Genomic DNA, 21,337 nt, shown 5'->3' on the forward strand with positions numbered 1-21,337 from the left:
CCCAATGGGTTCCCACCCTGGAAGCCGAATGCCTCTAAGGTGTGTGTTGATGCCCGATTACAGCGGAGCTGGTTGTTTATTCGAGTGATTTGAAAAGGTGGCTTAAAATTGATTCGAGGTCACCTACCCAAAATATATTTTAATCTTGGTGATCTTGGCCACGTTTAAAATCAGTGTTTGGGTGCAGTTGAGATATCAATGGTCCCATGTACCCCTTAATATGGTCAACATGTTTCAGCTATTTACGCTAAGTGCCCAAACGGGTCAATATGGCTTTTGTCAGAACCATGTAGTTAAACACATGCACATGCACACAAAGACATACATAAGTGAGCTTGGATTCAAAATCACAGGTTTTTTTAATCGCCTTTTGCATTAATTATCTGAAAAACAATATTAATAAGAGAGATATAGTGGTTAGGTAAATATATTTTATGGAGCACAGGCAGTACCCAAGCCGGGCGCCTATTAGGTCATACTAGGTTTCATTCATGCTGGAACCTCTAGTAATAATTAGCATTTATCCACTGTATTCCAATCATGCTGTGCGTACAGCGTAGACACCTTCCTACAGTTTACATATTTATACTTTGTGCAAAAATGGCGAAGAACTTGAAATTAAACCCACTTGTTGGGTAGCACCACTCCAAAACATGGATCGGTTCAAGAGGGTGGACTCTGTAGTCAAACTCTAAAAGAAATATATACATATAGTGTTGGTTATTTATCGGATCCAGTCCTATAGTCAGACATGATTATCATGGGAGTCCTCATCTGCCCTCACTTACTTTGTCAAGGTGCCTCACCCTCGGATATACCTAATGGTTCTCCTCGTAAGCTCAGTTTGTTAATCTGGAACTGGGAGTCGAGGCATTTAAATACCATGTATCCTTGACCTGCTCTGTATCCGGGGACGCGCATGCCGTGTCTGTGATAGAATAACTGCCTATCTAGTTTATAAGTGCCTCTATTGTGATTGGGCCTCTGGCAAAGGTCTCGCTTTTAGCAGCACGTATTGCAGCTGTGCTGAGTTCAATGCCCTCAAGTTCCCCCCTGAAATTCTGTAAGTGAGAGACTCCAAAGTAGTCAGTTTCCTGTGACCAACTAACTCTAGCCTACTCAGGTAGGCTTGGATCTACTAGAATCACACACAGTTTTCCATATGGATGACCCCCTGCTAGAATATTACAGAGGAGATACAAAACAATGACTAACATCCAAAATCAGGAACAAACTGCTTGTAATACTCTGAACGCCGGGTAATTTTCCGGCATCCACATTATTTCACTCATTGACATCCATCCCTTTCGTTAACGCTTAGCCTCACAGAATACAGCACTTTATATCTCATGAACAACAAGGAGGGTTCCCATTCTGGAAGGAGCCTACGGTCATGGTACACTTTTCCAGGGTTGACAGAAACTAGGTGGAAACCTGGTGTTGGAGGCAGCTCCTTTCACAAACGCAAAAGGCATGCCCACCGCTTTCCAGAAACGAGAACAAGTTAAGTCATGTGAGGCAGCACCAGATTCAGTCAACTTGCTTATTTAAAAACTAAACATATAATGAGAAAGCTGCAGGGCAGTTCGGCTGGGAATAAGCACACAATAAGCCAAAGTAACTGGAAATTCAGTCTGCCAGTTCAAACAATCTGCTAAAGAACTGTTTTATGAAGCCTAGTTAACAAACAGAAAGAAAGACTGTGTTTACCATTTAACCATTAAAAACATTACTCAGTCAAAATTGAAAGCGGGGTACTCTGGCCTAAACATTTTCGAAGATTACAGCCACAAAACAATACATGAAAATACAGTAACAAAAATTCATAAACAAATACACAATGACTAAATATTTAATTTACAAAAGGTAAGAAAAACTGTTTTAGTTTTAATGGGAAAGTTGGAGTGTCTTCTACGTTCAATCGAGGCCACTCACTGTCCATACTATATTGTGTCTGAAGTACTTGCACTGCTCCCATGAATTAATCTGAGTATACAAACTTAATTTTTTTGCCTCCAATTTCAAATTCCTCTACATGTACGGAACATTTCAACATTTTAAATGTTACATTTTGCTTCCTCATGTGTATACACTTTATGAATTGGTTAATATTATTTATTTATAAACAGTTGTGGTCCTGCCGAGTAGAATTTGGGGACCCCCAGGGGTCCCAAGACCACAGGTTAAGAACCACTGTGCTAAAGTATACAGAGTGCGCATATTAAAGTCAAGCAAGAAACGAAAGGTGGACTGTACTGAGAGCTCCTTTGTCTTCTATAAAGTCCTCTTTTGTTTCTATTTCAAACACAGGTCGGCCATCAAGGGAGCCTTCAGTATAGTCCTTTAAATTCTATGACACAGAAAGAAAGGTATACAATTGCCACCGATTATCTTTTGAAATATCGAAGCAAAACGAGGATGGTATTTAACGCACTGGAGCCTTCATTATAGTTCGTCTTTAATTCCTGTGAATTTGGAAAAATTAAAGTTGGTCCAAGCAGCATTTCTGAGGAGCCACTCAACTCTACTCCGTCAAGGAACAGCTCTCTATCTGAATAACAGATTTGACTTCCTGGATTAAACAGAGGAACCTGCAGCACGTCCAGGATGGAAGAGGGCGGGAGAGCGATTCACCTACAGGCGGGTGCAGTGCGTGCTTGCACCAGGCTGAAAGGGGAAGCCTTGGAGGTCCCTGGGTATGAGGCACCAACCAGTACGTCTCCTGAAAGCTTATTTGCCCCAACCCTTGAACAGCGACAAAGCGCAGGGGCAAATTCGTTCCCTCGTTTGCACGGGTCTTTGCAAATCTTTGTCGGCAACTCACATCATCCACAGCAGCACAAGTATCTGCGAACTCCTCTTTTATATCAAAGGGCCTCAGAGGTGAAACAAAAAAACAGAAATATGAACTATATTACAACGACTCATTTCATAAATTCTGAAAGCTTGGAAAGGAAAGGTAGAATATATTCTTAGTTTACAAATTAAAGTAAAAAAGTATATTAAATGTTTAAAAGGACAAGCAATGAATTTACAATAATAAACGAAAAGGATTCATTAGAAACAAAGAAACAAACATCCATATGGTAGAGCAGCCTCAGGGCAACTGGCAGTTCAAATTCATAGTGGGCTGAAACACTCCAGTATTTCCCAAAACACAGATTGTGGCATTCTTACAGGGTATGCACACATACAAACATACGATAAAGTTACTTCATGACTGTTTTGAAATATCTTAGGTCTATAAATCATTCTGCTGTCTGTGATCATAGACAGTGCCAGCGCCACATGTACAATTTTAAGATTGGGTTATCAGTACAAATACTGCATGAACTTGGGTTTCTTCTACAGAAATGTAAATCCTCCATCAAGACAATCCAATAAACATTCAAGCAGCTTCATCACATTACCTTCACTCACCATAATCACTCTCAAAACTCTAACATAATTTATCTGGAAATGTGGATTCTCTTTTCCATCCAAGAATGACAATTTGAGATGCACTTATTCCTCACAATTCATTTTAGCCTGCCCTATCATGCTTCTCGGGTTTTTGCCCTGTGATACTTTCCATAATCCTGGGCTACCCTTGATTTAACTCTGTTTTCCAAATCTGGGATTAAAAGGTATATTTTCTTCTGTCACAAGTATTTCATCAGGCCAACCATTTATGATAAAAACCAATATTCCAATGGCACATCTATAATCATAACTTTTAACCACTCTTTTTGGGTTTACCTAACCTATTTAAAACGTCCAATACCTGTGCTACCACACACTGCTCACCATGATCATCCTTCCGTCTCATATTTCTAGACAGGTAACCTTAACTTACAGTAGACTGTATAGCTACAAATACACAGAGCATACGCTACATGGAAGGTCAAGTTCTACAGTTTATATATCCAATAAACTAATTGCGGAATTGCCCTCCTTCTCCTTTTAATTATGTATAACTCCAACACTCATACTAAAATACTTCACGGCAAACCACCAGGTTAATGCTTCGGTTTCCTCTACAGAATAATCGTATTTCTTGCGAAGTCCTGGATGCAACTGCTAGGACTGCATGATATTTATAGAGACTTTGCTTCAATGCAGTACCTCACCATCATCATCATCAGCAACGCTGGATTTGCTCATGCACATACACATACACTTAAGGGGGCTGTGTAGGAGAAGGATCTGCCCCCCTGTCTTGAGGTACGTATGCCTGGGACAACCAGAAGAGCCTTATCCGAGGACCTTAGACATCTAGGAGGCAGGTAAGGTTTTAGACAAGTAGAAAAATAAGCTGAGCGGGACTTGTGGAGTGTCTTGTGTGTCAGAAAACAGTTTAAAAGTTATATGCTTTCTAAACGGCAACCAGGGAAGCTTCCAGAGAATCGGGAAGGAGGGCGAGCTTGAGGGAAGACTGCTGATTAGTAGAGCGGCAGTGTTCTCGACTACCTGCAACTTGGACAGCAACGTGTCATTTACTGATGTCAGCAGAGCGTTCCCATAGTCCAGGCGACTGGTAATGAGAGCCTGGACAAGAGTTTTCCTGGGGATGTCATGAAGTCAAGGGGGGGCTTTTTTGAGGAGCCTCGTGGCAGCAAAGCCGGTGCCACAAGTGGCGTTAACTTAGTCTTTCATGGAAAGTGATTGATCTAACTTCACTCCAAGATTTTTCACTACCTGCTTAGGTGAAGGGGCAAGGCCAAGTTCTGGGGTCATCATCCGGCCGATCATAGCTCTGTCGCTTTGCCAAATATCATGATCTCTGTCTTGTCGCTGTCTGAATGGAGAAAGCTGTTACTCATCCAAGCAGTGACTTCCCTCATGTAATTTGAAAATGTGCTTTTCACCTTGTCTGGGTCAGGCCAAAGGAAATACGGAGTTGAGAATTGTCTGCATACAACACGATCTCCACTCCGCATGCTCTCGCGATCTGGGCAAGCGACGCTACATAGATGTTAAAGAGAGTTTGGCTCAGGCACGAACCCTGGGACACTCCCTTGTTCATTTGCATCAGTCGTGACTTGAAGGGATCCAAGCAGACTTCTTGCATTCAATTAGCAAGGAAGTCCCTGTGCCTTTCCATGCAGCCCAGCCTCATGAAGCCAGTGGATAACAATGGAATGGGAGACCGTGTCAAATGCTGCAGACAAATCCAACAGCACCAGCATTATTTGGGGTACCCACATCTAGGGAGAGCCAGATATTGTCGACCACAGCCAGCAGTGCACTTTTAGTGCAGTAGAGCTCTCGAAAACCGATTGAGAGGAGCCCAGGATGTGGTTTCCCTCAAGAAAGGCTATGAGTTGTTTGTTAATAAACCTTTCTAGAGACTTTGAAAGTAAGGGTAACAGGAAAATTGGTTCATAATTGGAAATATTTTTTCAATGCATCACATGTTCAGTCCCAATAGGACTATAAAAGACAGTACTAGTCTCTCAATTTATTGATTTTATTAAATCTTAATAATTGTTTCAACACAGTTTAACATCATACATTAAATGAATTAAATTGCTGCTTAGTGTTCCTTGTTTACAAAAGGCTAAAATTAAGTGACTAAAGATGTATTTACAGGAAAAAACAAACAATATAAAGAACGATATGCTGGGTATCAAGGAAACAGTCCAGCCTGAACAGGTGGGGCCAGGTCTTCCATGAACCAGGACACAGGCAATCCAGGATCGATTTTACCCGAAGTAATTATCAGTGACAGATTAATTCAAGCCTTCTCCCCATCACTTTTTTGCATTCTTTAGTGTGATGCCCTAAGTGGGACAGGTATGCCAAGATGTGGGTCCTGTGCACTCTGTGCCACTGGAACCAAGCTATATCGACTAATAAGCCTTAATAAGAGCGATACCAGTCTTGGGTTACTTGTGTTCTGGATCAGGGAGGAGATGGTCAGGCATTGAGGCTGGACAGTTCACATTGGCATGGTCGAGACTGATTTGCATATGGCTGGGTGCAAACTGGGGTGGGAAGGGATGGTGTGCAAAACAACAATGGAATGGGATGCGACCCGGAGTAATTACCAGTGGTTGACCTAAATTAAAGCATTCCATTCATCATTTTTTGTATACCTTTAGAAAGTGGCATTTTTGAATTTCATTATGTTTAGATTTTGTCTGGTTAGGGCAAACGTTTGGCAAAAAGTTATTAATGAAAAGCAGGCTTGCCAAAGCCACACCTTTTGGCTTTGTCAATGCTTGTTTTCTAAATGTGGGTGTTTTGAGGCATAGTATGCATGAAGATATCCAGCGAGTCTCACGCCCCATCTCTATATAGTGTCTCGAGAGCGCTAAGGGTGTAGTTTTTAAATCGGGATGGTCTTTTGCTGGAGCAATGGGGATCTCAGTTGTTTCACTATGGGTTATATGACAATAATATTGTGAATACTGGTGTTTTCTCCTGTAACTGGTCACTTTGAGACTGTCATTTTTTTCGTTTCACTGGCTACTGAAGACTAGCATTTTAGTCACAGTTGATGTAGGTGCTGTTTAAACTTAAATGCATCTCTTAAAAGACATAATAAATATATGTGCAAAATACAAGTTGTAGCTTTATACTTTTGAAGAAAACACTGAAGAATACAGACAAGAGGAGTGAAAATATTTGGAACAATATAGGCTGAAATATTTAAAAATGAAAATATTCAAAACCAGAAGCCTCAGATATAAGGTGAGAACAGAGCATGAAGAAAGCTGGCTTCCAACCGTAAGCTAAGAAGGGTGCTTTCCTGCATTAGCAGACTAAAATCAAACAAAGGCTCTTTTGGATACATTCAAAAAAGACAGAGAAAAAATATTCACAGAAAAAACACCATAAAGAAAAATCTCTATTGCAAAGCAAATTTAGACCACGTAGCGAACTGCCTCTGCTCCTTGTATTGAGTGAAAAATATAGGCAACGCATTTATAACTTTTTTGCTCCACCGCCCGCTCCACCCAGCCTGCTAGGTGTTTCTGTCCCCTCATAGGGGGGTTCGAAACATTTTGGGCCCTGATTGGCCCATGGTTTTCGCGACTGTCTTTTTTGGCGCCCTTTCTCCTGATCCCCTCGTGACCTGGGGGGAAGGCCTCCCCTTTACCTGGCACGCTACAGCGCGCAAAACCAGCTCTTTCGGGCCCCAGGCGGCTGTTAATACACCGTCCCTTAATGCCCCCTTCGTGGGCGGCCTCAGCCATATCACTTGCAGTTAACATGTACATTTTTAGGTCTGGATTTTGTCAGGACCATGTGATATTACTAAATCATAAATATAATATATGTACTCATAGGGGCTTTCATCTAGACCTCTTCTTGTGTCATTTACATTTTTCTTTCAGCCACTACATTATACAGCTAGGGGGGATTCGTTAGCCCACTTCAGCGACTGGCTAATTTCACTCTGAGTGAAGGCATTCTGCCCTTTCACAGGGAGCACATCCACACACAGCCGTTTCCCTTAAGTGCCATGGACATCTATGGGAACAGAAGCTTTTTGAGACCAAAACAATATTTTTGCATTTAATCAATTTACTTTTCTAAAGACTTACGAGATCCCAGCTGCTTCTCCAATAATAATGTGTTGCAGAAACCATAAAAAACAAAACAGTCTCTGACAAAGTAAAATGGCTAGCTGCCAACACCAGATCTACTTGCTTTGCCAATGCTTGTTATATTTTGATCTGTGAATAGGGCTTGTGTGCAGGCTAAAGCTGAAATGGAAATGTTCTTATTAGGATGCATACCACTGATATCAGTAACACTCCCACACAAAGCGTTCTGAAACTCAGCTTAAAATATACATCTTTTCAAGACAGACCAAGCTATTGTTCTTGACATGCAATCTCACTGATGATGCAGACTAATCATCTGCACGGAGTGACGTTTATTCTGAGATCTGTTTGAAGAGCAGACCTCCCCTAACAACATGGCCCTGACCGGTGTTATTTGTATTTACTAGACGTGCCAATATAGTCAGTCAAATCAGTCAAAGAATCCTTTATTTGGTGTTTCACAACCATAAAGCACACAAATAAAAAATAAAAATATCTAAAATCTACCAAGTACAAAAGTTAAAAGACACAATATTAGTGCAAGTTTACAGTCCCATTTGTACCCTTATTCACTTAATTAGTGTCCACTTTTCGAAAGAGGGTACCAATCAATGTGAGTAACTTTATCCCTCTGCAGATTAAAATGTTTGATGAACCCCCCATCCAGCAGGATACGGCCTGTCTACAAGTACGAATGTTAAATTCATTAACATTCTTGCTACTTGCCAATATAGAAGTTTATGCCTCGCCAGTGAAAGTAAATGTGGCCAAATGACATCTGTTATTTGTTACAAGTGTACTAATGACAGCACTATCACTCGTTTATTACTTCAATGAAAAGGTAAAATACCATATTATTAAAACAGCACAGCTTTACTAACTTAGGAAAACAATTATTTTCTCAAATGCTCCATTCTGGAACCATTTACAAAAGAAAACTGGGGTCCATATTAAATTCCAATGTCTTTGATTCTGTCTCATAGCATGAAATTAACTCCCTATTCTTTCGCTAGGGTTAAAATCATTAGTTTGTATTTACTGCGCGTGAAAAACCAGTATGGAATCAGCCATACATGCAGAATTCCTGACTGAAATATGTATACCCTTCATTACTATTTTTGAGAGAGGGGAGGGACAGCATGACCCACTCAAAGATTCACCTCTCTTGAGGCATGACTTCTCTCCACACTCAACAATGGTATTAAATGGTATAGTACACACTGCAAATATATTATTTATGCCGTGAACGCGAAATTAACTGTGGGCCACTTTACACTGGAGAGAAGTGGGCAAATTTAACATAGTAATGCACGTAAACAAGCTAGCTCATGCAAGACAACACATGTCTCCCACACAAAATCCCTGAATGTCATTAATACCCACATCATTTCTATTTAACACGAAGTCTGGTAACCCCATTACTTCTGTGCGCAACTGCATTAGAAGCACCAATGCCCGTTTTAGACCTTCCACACCGTTAAACCCATTCCCCATTAATTTTCCAATGCTCCAATTGCAGGACATATGGTCTGTCCATCAACGATTTATTCCTTCGAAACTTGCACCCAATCACCTTCAACCAACTCAAACAAAAAGCATTCCACCCAAGGGGCCGCCATTCAGTCTTCAATTAGGACTGTTCAAATTTCTTCAGACAACAGCATGCTCTTCTTTTACATCACCTCTCCTACCAATCGGTCTCTTTACAAAACCACACACAAAACAAAAACGCAATTGTCATTTTCTATGTAGGTCAAAGGGAGTGTGTAGTTGCCCCATGCAACCACAATGTTAAACCACATCTCCCAAAGGTACTTTTGCTTCCACTGCCCAATGAACACAATTAAGAACTACTCTGTTTTTGACAACTACATAACTAGCAACTTTCTGCTCTTTAACTTATGATCTTAAGATACGACCGTGCCTTCTAGGTCAACTGCCCGGATGTCTTTGTGCTAGAGAATTATCCTCTGGGCTTTTATGTGTACTGACCACTCCCACACTACCACCCTATAGCGGTTCATAGTGGCAAATTGGTATAAATTAATGGCAGGACTTGGTTTCCAAACACAGCTCACTAAAACCAAACCTGCACCACAAGAAAAACAGAGAATGCACTAATGACAAGCAACGGGCACATAGGTGTGACTTTATCATAGTCATTGCTTTTGGGGAATACTGTATTTTTAAAGATATCTCTTGTGAAATAGCCATACATAATAGACATAATCCAGAAGGAACTGAAGGTTGCTTCTCTATGACAAATTCTTGGACATGAACCAGGAAGAGAATCTCACTGCTTCCTAATTAGAATTTGTAATGCCTTTATCATCAATTAATGTGCAAACTGAATTTATCTGGTGCTTCTAACACAGTGAAGTATCATCTCCTAACTCTAAAGCAGAACTGACAGAGCACAATACACGAAGCCAGTAAGACATCATACCGATCTAATGCAGCTGCTGTTGGCATCGTTTTAAAACCTCAGGGATGCCAGTTCGAACCCCAGCAAGATAACTCAAAGTTCCCACTTCTGAGATCATTATGCATCAATTGTGATGGCTAATTTCTCATACCCTTCCCTTCTGTGGTGCTTAAGAGCTGTGAGGAGTCAGCAGACTGACCTACTCCCTCAGCATGTAGAGTTTACCAGGCTCTGCCTAGTTACTTCTGAAAAATGAGCAAGTCTGTCTTTAATGAAACCAGTCCTGTCTTTGAGATCATTGTACAACCTATTTTATCTCTTTAGGCCTTGGTGCAAGAAACCTGCATAAAAGAAGAACAGGATTCTTAATATTGCTTGATATTAAAGTTTCCATGCGCAGTAATCAGAAGAACTGATTAAAAACCTGTGAAGCATCTCTTCCATAGGAACCTGGTGTCATTGGTTTTTACACATTTAAGGGGTTAAGACTTTTCCCCAACCACCTGTACTAGCACTTACTCACTTAAAAAACGCCACTCCTCTCCCTATAAAGCACTCATTGTAGCCCCGCCAATACTTTGAAATATCTTCTGACACACATTTAAGTTACATGCCTACAAGTCAACCTGCTGAAACCCAAATCTCACCTTATAATTGCTGGAATTCACCCAGGAGGTGGCCAGGCCGTCCACCATCTTGTCCAGGGCCGTCTGGTCGTGCTCCAGGTCTGATGACTTCTGCTTGTCCGAGATGTAGTCGATCATTTCCTGGCCCACTTGAAGGCGCTTGCCAACGTCCTTCTGCTGTATCTGTGCTAACCAGTAATCCATGTTGTGCTCCATGGTGCGGGGTCAGCGCAGCACCAGCACGGGGGAAGTGATTGGCAGAAGGGCGAAGTTCCCGGATGCGGCTATCCTGGAGCTCTCCTCTTTGCCAGACGGGGCTTAGGGCTACTATGGGCCTGCGTTCCAGAGAAGGGATCCGGGGAACGAAAACAATTCAGCATGTGTGTACGTGAAGCATCTGTCGCGAAATTAAAAGTCCAGTTCAGATCACCAGCCGAGATGAACACAGCGAGAGGTGTGGCAACGCTTTATCGCGGATCCCCAAAAGAATTCATCCTTCAGCAGTCCATTCTGAAAAGGCAAGGATACAAAGAGATATTAGGGTAGGCAAAGACATCAAAATCCCACGAGCAAAGACTTCCGTTACTGCCCAATTAAATGCTCGCAGAGTGAGCAAAAGTCAGGTAAAAAGCTGATACCCGAGGTAAATGCAATGCAAGGACCAAGGGAAAGTAGTCCCACAGGGTTTTTATACCAATAAATCACAGTAAAATCGATTACACCGCAAGAGAAAAAAAAGTGTTTAAGGTGATAAATCTAAAACACCTTATTTTTTAAAAAGTCTCCTATACAGCATCCCATAATGGATCTATACCTGGCTGGACTTGCCAGCCTAGAAAAAAAATATGCTCTTTAAGGCCTGGCCCTAGACAACAGACAATCCCCTCAAGGACAGTCAGCAAAGTCTTTCGGAAACCCATAGCACAAACCTAACACACTACAAAGAACAGTTTGAATCCGACGCTTTAAACAAAGCAAATTTCTACTAAGTACACACAGCCAAATGAGCTTGCATATGTGATCAATGGAAGCCCCAGAACCAGAGGACAAAAATGCCCAGATCTAGAAAGTGCGTGCTACAGTGCTATATTAAGTTTTTTTTGCAGAGTTTTATATAGCGCAAACTTGACCCTAATCCAATCAGTTATCAGAGCGCTTTACATAGCACCAGTTACGTTACATGAAGATACACATTCATTGAAAAAAAGTTGTAAAAAAAGCGCTATAAAAATATGGACGAAGATAACATAGCATACTGTAAAACTGATTCAGAAAATTGTGACTGAACTATGCATAAATTATACTTTGTTCTCTCCTCATCACAATTGCTAATTTAGTTCATGTTTACTCTAGGAAAAACATTTTTCAGAAATATATTTTAAAAAATCTTTGATTTCGGTTTTTTTACGTTCCACTTTTTAAGAAGAAACAGTTCCTAGCCCCTACCTACAATCATAATTGGACATTTTCCTAACACTTTTAGCCATTTACATAGTGTGCATTACAAAATAAACATTCTGGTACGGGTTTAATAAAAATTGCATAATTAACTACCTAATTCAAAGGTACTCCCTTAGCGACCTCAAAGGGATGAAAGGCTGTCAGCGCTGCCAGGATTCAAGCTCATTCCTTCCATGTTAGACGCGTATCTCTGCAAGCAGCCTGAGCGTACTGAACCATTTTCAGGATGTAGTGTTATATATGAAGTCTTTCTCGCCCTACAGGGGTGAAAAGTTGTCACTCTGAAGAGTGAACGGAGAATAGCCGAATATGCGGAAAGAAGATGCTATTTTTCAGAGTTTGGAATCGGTTGTCTAAATGTCTAACACATTCACAGCAACAACTAATCTTATTTTTCGAAAACAAAATGACGCAAAAACATCTTAAGCAAAATATGTTAGAGGTTACATATTCACCTCGCAATAACGTCAAACAAAAAAGTGCCATAACTAAGCAGATTGGTCTGAATCTTAGCCCCGAAAAGCTGTGATCTGCTCTCACGCAGGGTCATATGAATTCTTAAAGTGACTCTTCTGGCCTGGAAAGGTGGGGGAGGGGAGAAGTAGGCCGCCCTCAATATGTCATTAACATTGCTTGACAGCAGCAGGTGTTTATCCGAAGGCTGGGGCCTACTGCCCACTGGGCCGCAGCTGACCACCCCCTCCCCACCAAAATATGCTATGTGGTCGAGGGACCAAGAGAAAACTGTGCCTGGGGGTGACAATCAAAAAATGAGAGAACGCTCAACAATGTAAACAGAAATTGAAAATAAATACCATTCATCATGTCATAGTTGATAAATGGCCGTGGGGCTCCATGTAAAAGTACCATGCATGCAGCCAATTCTAAGCCTACCCTTATGTTAAAAAAACACACTATCATTGGTCGAAGTATGCAAATGAGGAGTAAAAAGTCAGGACTGCTGAAGCTGTCACACCTGACATGGGGCTTGTATATGTAGTATCCCAATATTTGATGAGGACCCTACTTAAATAAATATTATCCAGAAGGGCTTTAAGCGGAATTAAATATGTGGGCAGGTCTCTCTCTGAAAGGGCCCTGATGAATAAACCCAAGGGTGGCTAATGCAATTAGGGAAGTGGCTTAAAACGTACACTTAAATCCCGTGCTTCACACGGCATGCCATCCGACTAGAATCTGGCAGCATCTCTGGGAGATTTCTGTTAATGCACTGAGACATGTCACACAACAACCAACACATTTACCTAAAACAAGCCAGACCTATTGGCTTTGCCAATGCTTGTTAGCAGTAGGGGATAAATGAGTAACAATGATATTGTAGTGAAAAATTAGAAAAGAAATCTTTACATTTTGGAGAAAAAAAACCTGAGTTAAACATTGCTTAGGTCCCGTGGAAGGGGTAGTGGTCTTCAGTGTCATATCACTCCAGTTGTCCCCTCCACACCGCGTTCTGTGCAGTCTGTGAGATGCATGATTTCCCCCACATCTTTCTGAATCCTTCCATCTGCAAATTTAAAACCTGGTCTCTTTTCTTTTCCGCACCCTCTTCCCTCTCTTCACTCACTCCTTCGTCACATACTTCTTTGCACCTCCTTCACTTCAGCAGCCCCGTACTCATTCGCCTGTAAGTACTAATTTTCTTTTACCTTTCCCCTGTCAAACTTTCAACAGCTTTGTACTTTCTTTATACACTTTCACATATACTCGCACTTAAAATGGCACGTCTCCACTGCTATGTACACTCTGCAGAGGGGCCAAGAATTGCATGAGCATGTCTCTTGGGCACCTTTATGACCCAATATGAAAATCTCACACTGCTGCCTTCAGCCTCCGCTCCAGAGCGCTCTCGTCGAGAACCGTTAAAGACACCCAGCCAACAACCTGAACTCCCAGACTCCCAAGGAGGGCCTAGTTCACAGAACATACAAGAGTAATGTGCAACATGAAAAAAACGTGCAGAAAAACAACATTCTGCTAAACGGCAAGAAATCTAAGGGAATTAAGTAAGGGAGGTGGCACTAAAACTTGAGAAATCCCACTGACATGGAGTACATTAATGAATTTTTCAATCATAGTTGATATCGCTGCGAATTTTCCCTGTAAAGGACATCAATACAGCGCCTGCAGGAACCTGGTTCAAAGTCGGTTTTAAATTACTGCCGGGTCCGAGACACAGAAGGACACGCCCCAGTTAAAGCCCTAATAACCAGTGACATTTATTTCAGGTCAGTTTCCCGTATACACACTGTCCATGGACGCCATGAAACGCTGGCTGGATTTTACCATTTGGTGGACTGTGGAGGGAGGCTCCTCCCAGTGAAACCCGATTCTTCACTTGATAAATGCAGCATGTTAGTGGCTGCATCAAATAAGTAATAAAACATGCATAATGCAGTAGAACAGCCCCGCGCGCATCCATCAAGCAAGCAAAATGCTGCAATTTAGATAAAAAGATCTTTTGTAATCAGCTTCTGGGACACTCAAAGTTCACAATCTATCACACTAGCGCTGCAGACCTTAAAAGCCTCATTTGCATATATTCCCTGTGTGTGGAAATGCTGCAGCGGATAAGTAACACCACTAAAGTTTCATTTGTCACCTACTACAATGATCTCATCCAAAGGAACTCAGAATCCCGCACACAAGGTCACCGAGGCTGATTGAGACACAGCAAAAATGTATATATTGCTTTACCAACGAAAACACGAACTCGCACTTAAACTGCTACCCAATCAACCACTTTCAGCGGTGGCATAAAAAAAGTCGGAGGCATACAGATAACATTCACACAAATGTGTTTTTATTTAGCTAAGTTATGTTTTTAGCACCACAGCTCGAAAATATGCAGGTACTAAGAACCACACAATAAACAAGCATTTGCAATGCAATAGGTCTCGCAGTTGTTAGAGTTTGAGCTATTGGCACTGTAAATGGCAATGCCTTTTATTTATGTGTTGGTTTTTAAAACAAATAAAAGGCATTGTCATTTACAATGCCAATATTTTAAACTCTCGCAAATGCGAGACCTATTGCATTGCAAATGCTTTTTTTTTTAATTACCCACCCGGTTGTGACTTTAGGACTCGCATCGTCCTGACATCCTATGTCATGCAAGCAGATGTTCCTACTCACTGTGCTGTTTCTGCGTAGTGTTGTGAAACGAGTGTAAATAGGTAGTAGGCGCTATATAAGAAGATTCTGACCTCACTACTAGTCAGGTGTACACCTCGGTGCCTGCGCTGGCCTGAGGGCGGCGTGCGGTCGTGACTGCCCGACTTCCCACAGCGCCAAGAGACTGCCCGACCTTCACAGTGCCAAGAGGCAGTAAAGAGAACCAAAGTTCATTTACATGTTTGGTGACATAATTTGTGGAGTTGTATCGAAGACTTTTTTTACCGTCTTAAACGTGTTTCTGTGGTGACGGAAGCCAGCTGCAATATATATATATATATATATATATATATATATATATATATATATATATATATATAAAGTAGTGGCACAGTAACGTATATATTTTTTTGCTTCTCGCTCCTTTCCGATGTTCGTGAATCTGGCATTTAGGGCGAACTGCCAGCGCAGAAATTCGGAAAATGACTGAGGCCAATACTAGCGAAAATAATGTTTCCGGTGTGGACGTGTTGTGATGTTTAACATATTGGCATAGCCGGCCTCTGACGGGTTAGTAAACACAAACACATATCACCCTCTAGTTAACATAACCATGGCTTTGCACTGGGTACTTATGCAAACGCTGGCGCTGCCCAAAACACCAGGATGAATGCACGTGTCAAGGCGCTGCCCGAAACACCAGGATGAATGCACGTTTCAAGGCGCTGCACGAAACACCAGGATGAATGCACGTGTCAAGGCGGTGCACGATACATCATGATGAATGCATGTGTCAAGGCGCTGCACGAAACACCAGGATGAATGCACATTTCAAGGCGCTGTACGAAACACCATGATGAATGCACGTGTCAAGGCGCTGCACGAAACACCAGGATGAATTCACGTGTCAAGGCGCTGCACGAAACCCCACGATGAATGCACGTTTCAAGGCGCTCTACAAGACACCAGGATGAATGAATGCACATGTTAAGGCGCAGTACGAAACACCAGGATGAATGCACGTTTCAAACAGTCCACGTGCAATCAGCCCTGGGTTTCACACATTGCGTCCTTTCCAGTGGCGGTGGCTTTCTGACAGAAACAGCAAGGAAACAATTTAGGAGTGTGTTTATAAAATAAGGTTAGGTGGCGATTGCGATCAACCGTTTTTTTTTATTTTACAAGCAAATAATTAATTCCAACTTAATGTCTGGAGCAGGGATTGCCCAGAATTTCGAACCGTTTTGAAAGCGAGAATTTCGAATGCGGAATGTTTGAGAATGTGTCGCGTAATGAGATGGCTGCAGTCAAGGATCGATTCTTATAGATATACAGCATCAAACGAGATTTGCGAACTATTAAATGCAAGACTGGAAAGCGAGGAGAAAAATAACAGGGATGGGAATAAGGAAGAGAAAGAGAGGGAAATAACGAGAGAGAGAGATGGGGGGAGGGGCAGAGGCGAGTGAAAAACAGGCAGCGAGGAGAAATGGTGAAGTGAGAACAATTCATAGACAGGGACAGGATTCGGAGACAAAGGGGAGAAGAGAACTAGAAAAGCAGCGGAGGGAGGGTTATAGTGAGAAAGGTGTGTGTGAGACGGACAGAGGGAGAGAGAGGTAAAATGATGGAAGGCAGAAAAATAAATGCCAGGATGTAGAAAGATAAAGAAACATATGAAGGAAGAAAATCGGGCTTTATATGAAGGAAAAGAAAGCGTAGCAGAGAACAAGAGAGACCTCTGGACAGAGTGGAGAGTAAGGTAACACGGAGATCGAGGCGAAAGGTGCGGATCGGCTTCGCAGCAGAGGAAAAACAAGTAGGTGCGAACGATAAAGTGAAAGTACTCATTTCGTGGGCGCTTTGATGTTCGCAGTGGCCACGCGGCTCACTGAGGACATCAAAGCACCCGCGAAATGTACATGCAGGCTGCCAAATGGTGCGCGCGCCCGGCCCACATGCACTGTAGTTGGGGGCCTGAAAAGCACTTGTTTGCACTTCCAAATTCCCGTTTTCTATAGCTCTCGCAAGAGCAGCGCTAAAGCGCTGGCTCAGACGAGACCTAACCAGTATCACAACAGAGGAAGTATTGACTAAGAGACGAGGTGAGTGTATCACACCCCACAGTGTATAAACGCAGCCCTTCACAAATGCGGTTTGCATGTGCTGGATGCACAAATATAGTCAGACCAACTGGTTATGCCACCATATGGGGGTAGTAGCCAAAAGGATTGCTTTTGTTACCGACTGCATAGAAAAACATAAGAAATTGTCTGTGACGAAAAATGAGATAATGGAGTGTACCTTTCAGAAGTAAAATTGCCCTTCATACATTCAAACTGAAGCAATTCCTAGAAGGTAGAATGATGGACCAAACAGTTAAGAGAACGAGGTGAGAGAGAAAGACTCTTAAGGGCGGAGATAGCTCCTCCATCGACGTTTTAAAGAATTAGTAACAATAGGTAAAACAGAGCACAGCCGTGTCAAGCCAGACCAAAAATGGCACAGAGAAGACAGACAAACTATAGATTTTAATAATGAACTCTGGGATATCATTCCTCACTTCTGAAATAAGACACTTCCTCATAGTATCTTGTTCTAGGTTACTGCCACGCACAAAGTCAGAAATCAGAAATCATCGTGCGGGAGCCAAACCCAATAATCTCATGAACACAAATATCAAACAAACCCCAAAATTTACCTAAGGCATTTCGGCTCCACAAGACTCCTCATTGATCTAGTGGCTAGAGACTACCCTCCCATTAATACACTCATTTAGCAGATTAAAATCATGATTAGAAACTGGAGACACTCAAAAGTTCTAGATCAAAAATTGAGAGGTTTAATGCAGGATTATCAAAATAAGCATTATAAATTAATTAGCATATTCTGCCATGAAGGCTCAGATACAGATTCATGAATCATAATATGCCCTGCCCCGGAAATCAGAATGAACCCTTGTAGCACTTTCTTAAAAAATGACGTCATACTGCTTTTAACAAACAAATTCCACACTTAACTTGCTCTCCAAACAGAATGTACACCTGATTTTAAAGACGAATGGCTAACACACTCTTGAGTACCCCCAGACTCACTACTAATTTTGACTTTAAGTATGCTCTCCCTACTATCTACTCTTATTTTTGTACCTATTGTACTACGCTTTATATGTGATGTAATTTCTGTAAATCGCACTGATACCCGTCCAGGGTCTAGTCCGTGCTATATAAAACTTTTTAAATAAAATAAAACAACTAACAGAAAACCTAGTTAGTCAATCTAAATTCTAAGTGCCAAGCTCATAAAAAGTACTCACCGCATCTTAAGTAAAGAAATCTCAAAATAATCGGACAGAGTCTCAGAAGGATAATGGAAAGCCACCCTAATCCTTCAAAGCCAGGGTTTTTTTATACACAATTTACGCATATTTATTAATAAAACTGGAAACTCAGCATGGCATGATCATGATAAGGTCACATTGAAAAATCAAAAACTCTTTTGCACGTTTGTAAGGCTCTTAACACTAACCCATTTCTTAAGGTAAGAAAAATGGTCTGCTCGCTTCCTCAGCAACTGCACTCTGGACTCAATATGAAACATTTTCTTAACAATAGCTCATAGAATTAGGTTCTACTACACGCCTACATAGCAACTAGCAACGAAAATCCTTCAGAATGATACATTAGGTACACGACTAAGAGTTGTATTCACAATACATGGTTTCTAACACCGCAGTACATTGAGGTCATTGCTCCCCGTGTCCCTTGGAAACTGTAGGGAGAGAAGACTTGCAGTGGGTAACTGGTCTTATGGGGGAACGAATAGGAGCAAGATAAGCAAAACTCCATAAGTTGTATCAATTTTAAAATAATGTCTAACACCAAAATGTGGCACAACTATATTACATTAGTCACACTTCTATATGCAATTATATGATTTAAGCAAAAAATCATTAATTCATCGGTTACACGCATATGCATAATTAAAATTACTAATTCGCACAAATAATTGGGTATCTTAAAGTGCACATCAGAAAAAACTTGACAAACCCTGACAGTCTAGGCTGCATCAGATCTCAATCGAGTCTGGAGGCACATTTAGGGCCTAATTTTGAGTCCAACGGACCTCGGACCGCCAGACTCATAGTGGGGTAGCAGTGGCGTTCTACCGACTACCACATTACGACCTTGCCGGTCGATGCCGCCCTGGGATCGTCGACTCCGCCAGGGAACCTCTGTTTCCTGGCAGTAGTGCACCGGGCTTGAGGAAGTAATCGGCTCAGCAGGACCACAGAGGTCCCGCCATGTATATTACGTCTTTCCTCACCACCACTGATTTCATGGGGGTCTTTCCTCCATTAAAACAGTGGCAGTGAGGCCGCCGCACCACTAAACACTTAATCGGGCCCTTAGAATCTTATGGGTGGGGTACAAGTGCTTGGCTGCACACTGCTAGTGTCATACAAAAAATAGTTTGAAAGGGCTTCAGACTTTATGACATGTAGGTGTAATATCAACTTCAAAGAGTCCTGAAAATCGATTTCGTTAAGAAGTCTTTTTTCTGGTTCGTTACCTGAAGTTGCCCATTCACAGAGAGGCAATCCACACTGTGCTGTATGAAACACAAAACAATTTGTTCTCTCAAAGTGTATATCCCATCACAGAAACAATGTTTAGTAGAGTACATGTGTGAAGCAATAAAGCAACCAATTTTGTAGCATCTAATTGTGCCAATAAGTGAAGGCATAGAGTACTTCTACTTTGAGGCAATCCGAAGATAGTTAGCTATCAGATTGTGTTTAGCCTCAGCCTGGTACAATACGCACTATATATTTAGACATAATGAAGATAGTTCTCGATGTTGTTCAAGGGAGGCGCAGTGCCATTTTTCTCTTATAGCACTTTTTTTGGACTTCTTCCTGCTTGCTTGTCAAGATTTTACTCCAGAATACATTACCAGGTTCCTGCTCTCGCTCGCTACCCTTTTCCATTCCATTTTCCTGGGAACTCCATCTTCAGATCAACAGTCCTAGCATGAGTTTCAATCTAACTTTACCTCCATTCTATCTTTCTCTACCTGCAGGCAAGTTTGCCCCAAACTATGAACCTGCTCTTCGTGCCTAAACTTCTTGCCCAGCACATACATTGATCCATGTCCATCTCTCTTCCATTTTAATAAGCCCTACCTCCAAGACAGATTGCATAACTCGCTTGCTCCTATATACATATTCACCAGTCTGGCTAGCCTGCTCTTTTGCTGCTTTGCCTGTGAACCTACATTTTATTCATTATTAAAGAAATATTTTTTGTAATGTGAAAACTCAAGCTCAATATGTATTCCACAATAAATGACCATTCAGGTCCTATAGCAAAGCATGCAGGCCACATACATTGATAGTAAATTAAACAACTGCAGATGTTCCTGTTTTCAAAACCAAGAAGGCAGAACAAACCTTAATGTTCTCTACAGAAAATCTGAGTCACTCTTCAATTCAGTATACATAGAGGGATCACAAGCCATCGCAACAGCAAGCTGTTGTGCCATCCAGAGCTTTGAAGATCCTGTCATAACAGCATTTAGCTATCAGCTGCCCAGCTAAAGAGGTGCATGGCCACGACTTTGCACAAGTGTCCGGTTGGTGTTTCCATGGGGCATTAACCGGATGGCACCAGATCCTAGCAGTATCTTAAGAAGGCTACACGTGGGCAAAGAGCTTGCAACGTACACTCCAGCAAGTGGCTGATGAAAGCTTGGAGCCGAGATTGAAGCTGCAGTAATATACTGGTCAGTCATACCCAATCTGACTGTACAAGTTGCACAAAGACAACAGAGACTACTGCTCTTCTAACATTAGTGATGCCCTTGTTGAATCTAGAAGCTCTATAAACCTGCAAACTATTACTAAGCATTTTACTACCTGTGGAAGTGATTAGATCACAATACAAAGTCTGGCCATGTGGAGAATATAATACCTTTCTTGAAACCAAGTTTTCGGATACTTTTTGGATATCTTGGACGTCTCCTCCTATCATCCTTTTGGCCTTTTTTCACCAATTCACCAATTCCAGTATGAATATTTTGCAACATCGCCCTCCTTCTGATGGCTCCTGAACAAAGAGCGTGACTGGCTCCCCTACTGCACGCAGACACGCATTTAT

The 21,337-nt window shown here is 41.7% G+C and overlaps 1 protein-coding gene across 2 annotated transcripts in view; it reads right to left on the reverse strand.

Annotated features, from left to right (window-relative positions):
- The window catches only part of CLASP1 (cytoplasmic linker associated protein 1), a 1,312,099-nt gene that overhangs the window by 1,202,274 nt on the left and 88,488 nt on the right, over window positions 1–21,337 (reverse strand). For both annotated transcript variants that reach the window (XM_085647275.1, XM_085647274.1), the window contains exon 2: window positions 10,608–11,096. In XM_085647275.1, the coding sequence (XP_085503401.1) occupies window positions 10,608–10,802 (195 nt within the window). In that variant the 5' untranslated portion in view covers window positions 10,803–11,096. The remainder of the gene's footprint in view (window positions 1–10,607; window positions 11,097–21,337) is intronic.

The sequence above is a fragment of the Triturus cristatus genome, chromosome 3_2 (genome assembly GCF_964204655.1).
Source record: "Triturus cristatus chromosome 3_2, aTriCri1.1, whole genome shotgun sequence".
Lineage (NCBI taxonomy): Eukaryota > Metazoa > Chordata > Amphibia > Caudata > Salamandridae > Triturus > Triturus cristatus.